The 12,297-nt window shown below is 35.4% G+C and overlaps 1 protein-coding gene across 1 annotated transcript in view; it reads left to right on the top strand.

Annotated features, from left to right (window-relative positions):
• The window catches only part of DSG1 (desmoglein 1), a 44,713-nt gene continuing 33,140 nt past the window's right edge, over positions 725 to 12,297 (top strand). The window contains exons 1-5 of the mRNA XM_018039432.1: positions 725 to 804; positions 1,403 to 1,535; positions 10,304 to 10,339; positions 10,598 to 10,729; positions 11,953 to 12,108. Of these exons, the coding sequence (XP_017894921.1) occupies positions 1,488 to 1,535; positions 10,304 to 10,339; positions 10,598 to 10,729; positions 11,953 to 12,108 (372 nt within the window). The 5' untranslated portion in view covers positions 725 to 804; positions 1,403 to 1,487. The remainder of the gene's footprint in view (positions 805 to 1,402; positions 1,536 to 10,303; positions 10,340 to 10,597; positions 10,730 to 11,952; positions 12,109 to 12,297) is intronic.

Raw genomic sequence — 12,297 nt, 5'->3', positions numbered from 1 at the left:
GTATTCTTATTCACTTTTTTTTAACCATTTATTCAAGTAAATATAGGCAGCCCATCTCCTCCTTCTAAGCTCCATGACGAAGAGCATGACATTTCCAAACCATTGAGGAGTAACTTTTTAGCCACACACCTGTAGTGAAATGATAGCATTCTAGAGAACCTCTGACTCTCAGAGATACCCTTCCTTTCTGGGACAATTTTTAACATCCTTTTGACCATAATCAACATCTTACCAGATAGATCTCTTGTTCCAGACTGCTATTTCTAGCTCCACAGACTTCCTGCCACTCACAATATTTATACTAGACATTGTCAGGTGAAGAGGAGATTACCCTTAGAACACTTCCAAAGGCTTTCCTGCAACAGTCACTACTTATTTTCAAAGACTTCAGGGCTACATTCAGCTTCCTATTTGCATGTGTGGGCAGCTTTTTCTCCAGTGTATTCCCTGTGCTCTAATTGGCTCACTATACAGATTCTTGGCTCTGTGCTTGGGAATCGTCACTGACTTTTAACCCACCTCACCTGAAAAACAGCTTTCTGTGTTTCTATTAGTATTTCAGGCTCTGATCCTCACTTTTTAAATTATCACTGAGATTTTAATTGGTGGTTTTGATTGTTTACATTTAATCTTCCCTAGTGATATTTTACATTTTATTTTACTCCATTTGAAAAGGACAGAACCTTAAAAAGAGAGAAATAATTGGGGAAAGAAGATATTCATTTAGAGAGACAACAGAGACATCCCCGGACTTCGGCTGGTCACTTAAAGGAACCTGTGATTTACGCAAGGGACCTTAAAATTGTAAGTAAAATTGTAAGTATGTACGTTTCGTTTGTTTGAACGAATGCTTAAAAAAACATCCTCACTCCTAACATTAGCAGAGCTTCTGTCTCTTAAAAGTAGTTCAGAAAATGACTGTTTCCTAATGTCCACTGAAATGGAAAGTTTATAATGTTCTATTGTGACCTGAAGGTCTGGCAATGAACATGGGTCACATAATCCTCTTTGAATAGTATAAACATTCAGACTCCACTTCCCTTTTCAATATGGGAAGAAGCTGAACAACCTATAAATAGAACCTGGGGTGAAAAACCCCTATCCATTGTACAGCTCTTCACACTTCTGATCATTCTAAATGCCTGCGACTGGAAACCTTCAACAAAGGGGTGAATCTTCCCTGCCTCACAGAGAGCTGCCTTTCAGCTGAAAGAGGGTGTGTCCCTAAGTTTTTACCTGCGAGCAATGATGATCCTGTTAAGCATTTCAGGGAGACCAGCCCAAGTTTTTAGGGTGGGGATCTAGACAGGTTATACGTACCTTCAGACCTGCTCCCAGAGAAGGCAGAAACACCTCAAAGCCTGCATGTAAGAACATCTACTGAGAAATTATTTTTAAGCAGACGCCAGCTGAGTGGGGGGAAGAGAAAGAACAGAGAAGAAAAAACAAAACTCCCTTGATCTTGGATGTAAGAGAACCCAGCAGCGATGAACTGGCCCTTCTTCGGAGCAGCTGTGGTGCTGCTCATTTTCCTGGTAAGTGAATCCTGTTAAGAAGTTTCCATCATGGATCTCATGGTAAACGAGGGAGAACTTTCAGAAAAATGTTATTTTGTGTTATTTCTCACCTAAACCCATTAAAAGTTTATGCTAATGATAAGGTGATTTTTATGGACTAGAGTTTTAAATAGTGTTTCTCTCCTTAATTGAAGACTCCAAGATCATATTAGTGCATCAGTGTCAACTCACCATATCATATCTCTGACATCGGAGTCATTGCCAAGTCATGCCGGGGAAACACTGAACTTGGGAAAGGCAGATCACTACTTAATAGTGTTCTGTTGTTCAAATTCTCTTTTGCAGGTGGTCTTGGTAAACTAATCTCACAGGCGTATCTTGGTTTTAATCTAGACATTTTCCCATACTTTTGGTATCTTTGCTGGTAGATTCACTATAATTTTTAAAATGTAAAAATAGGATCCATACAAATTAAAATCATAGCTGTTTGTAACTGGCTTCACGACCCAAACAGTCTCATCAGTTCTGTATGTGGCTGGGGGTTCATATCACTAATATCAGAAGACCCACACTTCTAAACTCTAATTTTATTTAAAACATTTATTTAATTTCAAAAAGAATGGCAGTATGGGAGATTTATAAATGACATAGTAGGTGAAGGAATGGCTATAATTAAGGAATAAGTATAATTATTATGATAATGGTTCTTACTACTGGAAAGTCAGTAATGACCATGAGACAAAAGTTGTACGTTTGATGGTCAGAGAAACTATAACAAAATACTTTATTATCGCAACCCTACATTTTATTAGTCTTCTCTCTTTAGAGACGACTTCTAGTGCAGCATTAGTGTGTTGTATCAACTTCTCTTGTGTTGAAAAATTGAAAACTGTAGTCTCTCTCACAATAATGTTAATATAATACAAAGAGGCAAATGCCAGGTAAATTATGTCTTCCAGTTTGGCAGGATGTAGTGCTGTGGTGAATATTTGTCTCTACTTGCTTCATTTTTGAACTGGATTGTTGGGTGTCTCTAGTAACAAGTGAGATCTTTGATTCAACATATGCTGGTTAACTTGAATTCACTTTATTAATTGAGAGGCCATAACCAGTGGATTTATTAATAAATGAGCATCAGTAAGTGGTAGCTATATAGTTCCAAACTGCCCTTCAAACACTAGCCTTATTCCAGGGACTTGATACTGAGAATTTCATAATTTGGGACATGGCAGGGATTAATGAGTACCACACAGTATGTCATTTGAAAGTAGGAGTGTTTGTTAATTATGAAATAAGAAAATGCTTTTATTTTTAATTTCATATACATTTTATCTAATTCAGGTCCATTATAGTGTGAGTTGATTAAAGTTTATTCAGATGCTTATGTATTTTCATTGAATCTATAAGATGCCTTTTTAAATTTTTATGATTATTTCTAATTAATTGCACCCTATAAAATTCCTTTAAATAGCAATTTGTATCTAGTCATTCTTCAGTACAGCATATCATTTTATCAAAACCATGTATTTTCATGTAACTTTCTCTCTTTGTAGAGAGATTTCTGGGCCTTCGTCCTTTATTTTCTGTGTCTGGATAGTTTTTGCCTGTTTGCATGTGAATCATTTGTTTTTTGCCATATTTTACTTTGGAATCAATCATAAGTTTCTCATACACATTAGGAAAATTATTTCTTGAAGAACTTATTTTATAAAGAATTGAAATTTTTCATTTAAAATATCAACTTTTTTTAAAAATTCACTTTCTATGGTTTAGAAAAATCACAAGTTATTTCTACTACTGATTTTACCAGATGATCTGGATAAATATCCTTTGGAATTATCCAATCTATTTTTGCTTTAAAATACTGTTTCTGAATGTGAACCATCACTATAGCAAACTTTTCTGCTAGCCTTATTCTGAATGTTTGCTTTTATCAATTAAAAAAAAAGAAATCTAGTCTTTATATCCTCTGCTCAAAATTGGTAAGTGAAAATCTACATTAAGGAGCATATTTGGGCAATTTTGAAAACTTTTAAGACATTTAAACTGATACTATCTTTAATGCAAACCCACTGAGAGCTGGGCAACCATGTATTTGCAAGTATGCTGTGTAATCTGCTCAATGTTCCTTTAAATTTTAAGACTTTGTTCAAATTAGAGGGTTAGATCAGGGAGAATAAAGCGGAAGAAACTTCTTATGGAGGCCAAGCTTGCCACAGGACTATTCCATTATCTAGGCAAGGTGCCTGAACAGACACTAGCTTACAGCTGTTATAACATTGCAGGCCAAAGAAATGTTATTAATGCTACATTTATTTTTCTTTTTCTTTCTTTTTGTTTCCATGAGATTGTTGTGTATATGGGTGGTTAGCAGGGGGCTGGGGAAGGTTAGAATGAGTTCTACACCAGAAAACAAAGTTAACTTTGTATCAAATATAAGAAATCTTTGTAAGTGGCTGTAACTGTGGTATAAGGGATGGCATGGTGACTGAAAAAAGCAAAGTAGAACCAGTAGAATTTTATAGTTCTATTGATTTCTAAAACTCACTGCAACTTCACCAGGTCCAATCGACCAACTCAAATCAATACAGATATCAAGGTGTCTTTTTCTATAAAAGTCAACTTCTGCAGCATACAAAGAACAAACAAACCTATCTTTACTACCAAGAATGATAGATTTCTTCAGTTGACCATGCCAGCCTCGCTTCTCCTCTTTCCATGGTTAATACTTCCCTTAAAAAAAAAAAAAACTTATTCTGACCACCAGATAAACTAATTCCACAGTTTGAACTTAGCTGAAATTATTAAGTATATAAGCAGGTTTTATTTGGAGTATTTCTCAAGCCCAGGGCTAAAATACACGGACTATAATATATACTTTATTACATAGTTCATCAACTTATGTGAACCAGAATCTTAAATTTCCATAATTGTGTTCATTGATGCCTAAAGCAAGAGAAGAACTAATGAACTAGTACAGATACAACAGAAGAGAAGCAAAGGGAGGGATCTATGCTTTCTCGTGCTCATATTATAGTGATACCTACTACAGATATCAGAGTTTCAGTAAAGTATTTTCTAGAAGATGGAAGCGGCATTTCTGTTCACCCGTTAAGTCAAATGTATAAATTGTATTTAAGCAAAATCATGATGCTCTTAAAAGCTTTGGAATTTCACAGCAGATTTAAGATCGGCCTATTCTTTCACATTTATGAAAATAAAGAGTACAAATCTGTCATCATTTAATTGGTTTGAGTTGCTACAGAATAAAATCATTTGCTGTGTCTGACTAAGGCGATAGAAAAACCTAAAGAACTAGGAAATGCTAACTGGATAAATCTGATGACTTGGCTGCTAAAGGACAAGATTCACCTACTTAACAAGGCTCATGAATCTAGAAAAATAACACTGTCTATTCCCAGAGCACTTTATTTCTGATAACTCGTCTGCTACACATTCTTCAAGAACGTGGTTGTTGGCTACCTCCGTGTCCTAACAGGCACTGGCCTGACACTCGAAGCAGGGTGCACACTTGGTACAGCAGTTAGACTTACTGTGCTCCCCACAGTGAGGGGGCCTTCTTCCAGAGCACTGGGTCATGTCACTCTTGCTGGCTATGCCTGGCATGCAATGTCCTCTAATGGACTTAGGCAAGTCAAAGTGGTTTAAATGCCACCAGTTGCTGATCTCAGTTGGTCTACAAGCACAGAGCACACCCTTGACTAATAAACAACCACAGCTTCACAAATTAAGGACTGCCTGCTGCTCATAAAACTACCTGGCTGTAAGTTATTAGAGAGCAGGTTCTGTGTCCAAGTCACTTCTGTATCCTTCATAGTGCCTTGCACCTGTGTGAGATTGCTCGGTAAACATCTAATTCACAAAGAAAAGGTAAATAGGGAATAAAAGAGGTAAATAGGGAATTTTGGGGTGGTTTCTATTCCCCCTCACATACACACTCCCAATAATCATGAGGGTATTACACATGAAAACAGCCACAATGAATTTTCCTGTTACTTTCATGATGCAGTATACATTTATATTTTATCTAAGGCTTGCCATAATATTTTTAGGGCTTAAGTCCTTCAAAAGTCTTAATAATAAAGCCCTGGTTACACACATCTGATATGTATTTGTCAAAGAAATAAATAAACCAATCAACAAATAAGAAGAATGACCTACCAACATGCTGTCAACTCCAGCTATGGTCCAAGTAACACAAAGGAAAGACAAAACAGAAGGTTTTTTTTTAAAAGAATCTATCTATCATATTTTGGCTTTATCTCAGGTTCATTCTTATGATATACATAACAGTTAGACACAAAATGTAATGCTTTAAAAACTGTCATGTGACTGTTGAAGGTTAATACAATTATTAAATGCAAGAAGTTGTCCTGACTACTTATTACTTTCAAGATCATTTTTACTATATGTAAAGAAATGTAAACCTCAATGTCAAAAGAAAAAAAAAATGAGCTTAATTAGAATCATTGATATTAGCATGCAACTTTGTGTCTTGTGGCTTAAAATATATATATATATATATATGGATTGGCTCCTAAAACAGAGATGCAGGGAGGGTTCATTGAGGATGTGTTTTAAGTGAATTATTCACTGCTTTCTTAGAATATTTTAATTGGAAAAGGGTTTAGTCTCATATACAGAGGAGGAAACTGAGGCACTGAATGGCTAAGTGACTCACCCCAATACCCATATCCAGTGGGCAAAAGAGCTGAGATGTACTCAGCTTGACCAGTCTTCATACCTAAGTGCATCTCCATCATGGTCTCCACAGAACACATCCCCAACACATCTCATAATCCAAACTAGTCCTCTAGTTTCCCCCAAATAACCTTATCCTTGTTCTAGAGACAAAGTCTAAATTATTCAGGATAGTGTCCTTCAACTTCCCTCTCCAGCCAAGTGACTTTCATCTCCAACACATGTCTCCCTCTCCAAAAATATTTCCTTGCACACTATTAGTAATTTAATTCTACTATCACCTTTCTGATTTTTTTTTTTTTGATCACCAAATTCCTTGGGAAAGTGACCATTTTCATGTCCTTTTCCCCTCTATCTTATTCCCCAATTTCTTTCAGTCAGAAGGAGCCTGTTCTGTCCAACTGAAAGCATCCTATTCAAAGTCCTAGAAAACTTCAGATTTCTTCAGGAATCACTCTGCTCAGCTATTTTATATCATCTGATATGGTTCACACCCCATCTGTCTTTCAGTTTTCCCTTCCTTTGACATCCTTGATTTTGCATGACATTTTCTTCCTGTTTTTGTCAGAAACTTCTTTTTCTCCTTTTCATTTCTTATTTTTCGTCATTGTTCCCAGTTACATAAATGTAGGAATTCCCATGTTTCATTCTCATCCCCAGGCTGTTTCTTGGCTGTATTCTTGAGGGATTTCAAATTCTCCCATGATTTCAACTAAGCAAACTGAGCAGTTATTCCTCCGTATATCAGGCCTGAAGCATCATTGTTCATGGAGCTGATGTGTTTTTCAAATAGCTAAGCCTCTTCACCCAGGCCCTTCTCTGGCATCTTAAACTTGCCGTGTTCTAACCTGCTGAATTCTGCTATGCCCTTGCTCCTGATCTGCCTGTTTAAAACTGCCATCACCTGAAATTCTTCCCTCTCTTGACTCCCACGTCCCATTGGTTCTCAAGCCCTGTCAGTTTCACCCATGCAGTATCTCTCCCTTAATCTTTTCTGGTCTGTTCCCACTGCTCCCGTTCAGCTCTGCATCTCCGGCCTAATTTGATGTAAAACGCTCGCTGCTGGTGGCCTGTAATCAGTGCCTCTTCCCTGTGGTTGGAGTAATCTTTTAAACCCACAATTTTATCATGACTTTCCCAAGATCCAAAAATTTCAATATTTTCTTACTGCATGCGGAGATTTATTGTTAGAATGGAAAAGGTAACTGTATATAATTTAGTCTATCCCTGTCATTTCACAAATGAGAAAACTAAACTAAGAGAATTCAGCAAGTACACTGAAAGTTCTCTGACCCTATGAAGTACTTTGTTTATTTCATTATTTTGCCTTTGAAAGTCCAAGAATGACTATTTCAGAGTTTTTTTTTTCTGGACTTTGAGCAAATCACAGTAAGATTATGTTAACGACACATAATTTTAAGCAGACTTGGCAGTTTTTTAATTACTAATCCAGTTGACAGCCTGACTTTATGGTGCAACTTGCTTGGTCTTCTGCCTGAGTTGCTACTCATGGGAAAAAGAATGACCCAGCTTCATAAAGTTGGAAGGTTTCTTAGTCATCTGGCATAGCTCTCCAAAACAAACAGCAAGCACTGACACTTCGGTGTGGTAAGGGAAGCGCAAGACAGATAACAGATGCATACACAATTCTGTAACTATGAAGAAATGGCTCCCAGACAAATAAGATACCCCTACTCCCCCGTTCCACACCTACAAATTAGAGGAAAAAGTGTTCATGAGTTCACAGGTAGCAAGAAACACATACCTGCATTACCATCATTTCACTTCAGTGCCCAAGAGGGACTCTACAATAACAACTCAGTTACTTGCCCAAAGTAACTTGGACCATTTGGGTCATTTATTTTTCTTTCCCCTCCTACCCCACGCATAGCATTACTGTTATAGCTGTTATTATTGTATATAAGCATTCTTGTTAATAATTCACAAGGATATTATGAGATTAGATTAAAATCAGAATTATTTTGAATTCTCAAAGTTGTAATAATGTCAATTGAAAGTGAAGTCGCTCAGTCGTGTCCGACTCTTTGTAACCCCGTGGACTGTAGCCCACCATGCTCCTCTGTCCATGGGATTTTCCAGGCAAGAGTACTGGAGTGGGTTGCCATTTCCTTCTCCAGAGGATCTTCCCTACCCAGGGATTGAACCCAGGTCTCCTGCATTGTAAGCAAGACGCTTTACCGTCTGAGCCACCAGGGAAGGATAATGTCAATTCTTCATAGTATATTTTACTTAGAAATTTACTTGGAATAAGCCATCTTATATTACACATACCACAAACACAAATTTAGGCTGAATTGTTTTGGACTGTGAGTATGTGCTCAGTCACTCAGTCACGTCCAACTCTTTGTGACCCAGCCAGGCTCCTCTCTCCATGGGATCTTCCAGGCAAGAATACTGGACTGGGTTGCCATTTCCTCCTCCAGGGATCTTCCCAACCAAGGGATCAAACCCCTGTCTCCTGAGTCTCCTGCATTGGCAGGCAGATGCTTTTGTATTTAGCCCTAAATTAATATCCAAACCTCAATTTCTTCATCTTTAAAATGGAAAGAATTATAGTATTGACCACATATACTACTGAAGATTGAGTGCATGGATTTCCCTAAACACATTTTCCAATACTTAGTTATCATCCAGTAAATTGTAATGGTGATTAATGATAATGATTAATATTTGATACCATGATAAAATAAAATAAAAACATAATCTCTTTATACTACTGATATTAACCATTATGAATTATGGAAATTTTTTAAAACTATGTACTTGGAGACTAAAATTTTATTTTTATTTAAGGGTAAAATTGAAAGTGACTATAAAAAGTAATTATTACAGTTTGAAATTACTATTATTAGTATTTTTAAAAATACAAACTATAATTTTCTTTTATCAGTGGTCCAGATAAAGTCTAATTATGATAACAGCTTTCATAATTAGCAAGTCTGAAAAAAAAACAGAAGTTAAAATTTTCTTATTTAGGGGTGAATAAAAACTAAGAATTTATACCATCTTTAACTAATTCTAAGTTAAATTTAATGAATGTAAACAAATCCTCCAAATCCATACTTAATTTTAGATATTTTAAATGTCTTTAGTATATTGATATAGTAGACTTAATATGTAAGTATATATTTTTAGAAGTGCCTTTGTCTTTAGAAAAAAATAATTTAAATTATATGTATAATATTACAAATCATATATAAAGATCAAGGCTAGAGCTGAAACTAGGGAGAGTTCTGTTTGACTACTTCATTTATTTGACAGGGAAATTGTTCAATGCAGGAGAAAAGATTAATGAAAGTTGCTTACACAGCAATTTGTCCTTACAGTCTTATAATTTATTTTCATTGCTGTGGAAGGATGCATTTATATCATCTGTTTTGTTTAGTGCCAGCAATAAAACATCAAATATGAACACATTTTTACATGAAGAAAATTGTTTTGATCTCATAGTTCAAAGCAAATTAAAGATTTATCATCTTCAGATTTTCAAGAATACTCGAAAATCTTCCATCTAGAACTGGACTGTGAAAAAGCAAACATTCCAAAGTTTTCCAGATATTTTCTGCTCTACATGCTTTCTTTACTTCAGATTTTCTTTTCTATTTCCATCTGTGGCTAGTCAGATCCCAAAACTATAGTCAATTATTTTAGTATCATTACATACTATTGAAATCACTAAATACCATCCAAGTGCTTTCAACTCTTCAGGCATAAGATTTACTATGAGATCTTGAGTTTCCAGCCCTCATTCTCCCTGGGTTCTAGTTTCAAATATCCTAGCTCATATGATTACAAGTATCTGTACAGGCTAAGAATGAAAAAAAAGTTAACAATAAAAAGTAATGAAAAGAAGAGCAAAATTTAAAGGTAAAAACCAAACATAAAAGAATCCTTAGTATTGTCCTCAGACCTTGAGAGAGAAACCAAATCCACCTGCTAATGACACACAAGACTGTTTAAATTTTTTTTTAAGCAATGGGATAGCATGAATTGTAGAGCATTCAATTAAAAATTAACTATTATGATTATCTTATTTTTTACAGGTGGTGCTGGAAGTTAACAGTGACTTTAGAATCCAGGTAATATATAGCAAATTAATTTTTTCCAAACTAAAAGTAAAAAAAATAGTTTGGGGAAGTAATATATTTTTCAATGAAAATTTATCCTTTATAAGTAAAGTTAATGTTATGCTAAAATTAATGGATTATCAAAATTACCAGTTATTCCTACTAAACATCCTCTCTTTCTGACACTGCCCTGACCTCTAAAATCTCCAGTGGAATGTGAATTACGAATAAAAGTTAATAGATACTATTACTTTGTCCTGCCCACCCAAGGTCAGAGATTATAACACTAAAAATGGCACCATCAAGTGGCATTCCATCAGGAGGCAAAAGCGTGAGTGGATCAAGTTCGCTGCAGCCTGCCGTGAAGGTGAGGACAACTCAAAGAGGAACCCGATCGCCAAAGTAAGTATCAACCCCAAAGCAAAAAACCGAAAATCAGAACAGACAGAGTTAAATTTTCAAAAGAACCTATCTTTGAAATATTTTATGAGCATATCTCACTGAGAAGTTATGATTCAGAACAAACTATAGCTATTCAGATTATAAAAATTGAAGCCATCAAAAGTGTAAATTAAGAAATTTATCCACTTGGGTAGACAGTTGAACACTGACTCATAACATTAATGAAATTAATATACACAATCATGTGTCACCCTAAACTCTAGATGAAAAAATACAGTGATTTAAACAATGAATTTAATGCTCAGCACATTCACAGGAACCATTTAAATGTGTGCTCTTTCTGCCTCATAATCTCTTAGAATTGACTTTCTACTTTTAGCTTTCTATGAACATTCACAATGTACCCTCTTTCACATTCTCTTTTCCCTTCGTTTTCCCTTATTTTCCTTTAGTAAACACCCGGTCACATGCACATGTGCACATAGACACACACGGAAACATCTCCACACACAGATTCACACATACAAACACATATATATATATATATATATATATATATATATATACACAGATTTACACAGAGATTCCCCCATAAGATTGCTTATAATCATATATTTTTTAATTTCAAAGAGATCCCTGGTTTCCATAAAATTTATCTGGGGTGGTCTCTGATTTTTCTGCTAATACAGCTTCCTATTTTCAGAATTAAAACCTTCTACACTAGAGTTGGATAACTCTCTCTTGTCACCTACATAAATCCACTTAAAACTTTCTTCAAAAACCTTACATTTAAAAAAACATTTAATCAGAAGATCAAAGTTATATAATAACATTGAGAAACTCCTTCAGAGGGTAAAAAGTTCCCTACTGACCTCACCATTAGCACAGACATTAAAAATAATATGATCCATTCTAAATGTTGAATGACTGAAAGCATGAATGAGAACTACACAGATTTAGATTTATGAGAGTGATATTTTACTTTTTTCTTATTTGGTAGAAACTAAAATTGAATTTCTTTTATTACATTGTCATGTACTGCTGAAAATACTAGAACTGTAATTATTCCACTTATCTAGGAAAATAACTCCTATTTCCAACATTTCTCAAAAGATAACAGGATAACTCACATTCAACAATTCTCCAGAAAGATAGTTATTACATCAAACAGTCGCCCTTTTGACTTCCTCTCTGTAAGGTTTTCACCTGTGCTCTCTTTGCAGATTCACTCAGACTGCGCTGCAAACCAGCAAGTTACATACCGCATCTCTGGAGTAGGAATTGATCAGCCACCTTATGGAATCTTTGTTATTAATCAAAAAACTGGTGAAATTAATATAACATCCATAGTTGATCGAGAGGTCACCCCTTTTTTCATTGTAAGTGCATGCATATGTATGTTCAGGCCTATATTACTTTTGAAATATCTTAAGTTCAGATCATATGTATTTGATATCAAGAGTCCCAATATTGGGCGTTTGTGGTTGTCTCTTATTTCATGCGCATCCAATGCCCAGAAACAAAAGATTAAGAGAAAGAGGAGTGTTTGCTTAACAGCCTTAGCAAAA

Source organism: Capra hircus, chromosome 24 (assembly GCF_001704415.2).
Source record: "Capra hircus breed San Clemente chromosome 24, ASM170441v1, whole genome shotgun sequence".
Lineage (NCBI taxonomy): Eukaryota > Metazoa > Chordata > Mammalia > Artiodactyla > Bovidae > Capra > Capra hircus.
Note: the sequence above shows the minus strand (reverse complement) of the source record. Positions and strands in the feature narration are given on the sequence as shown.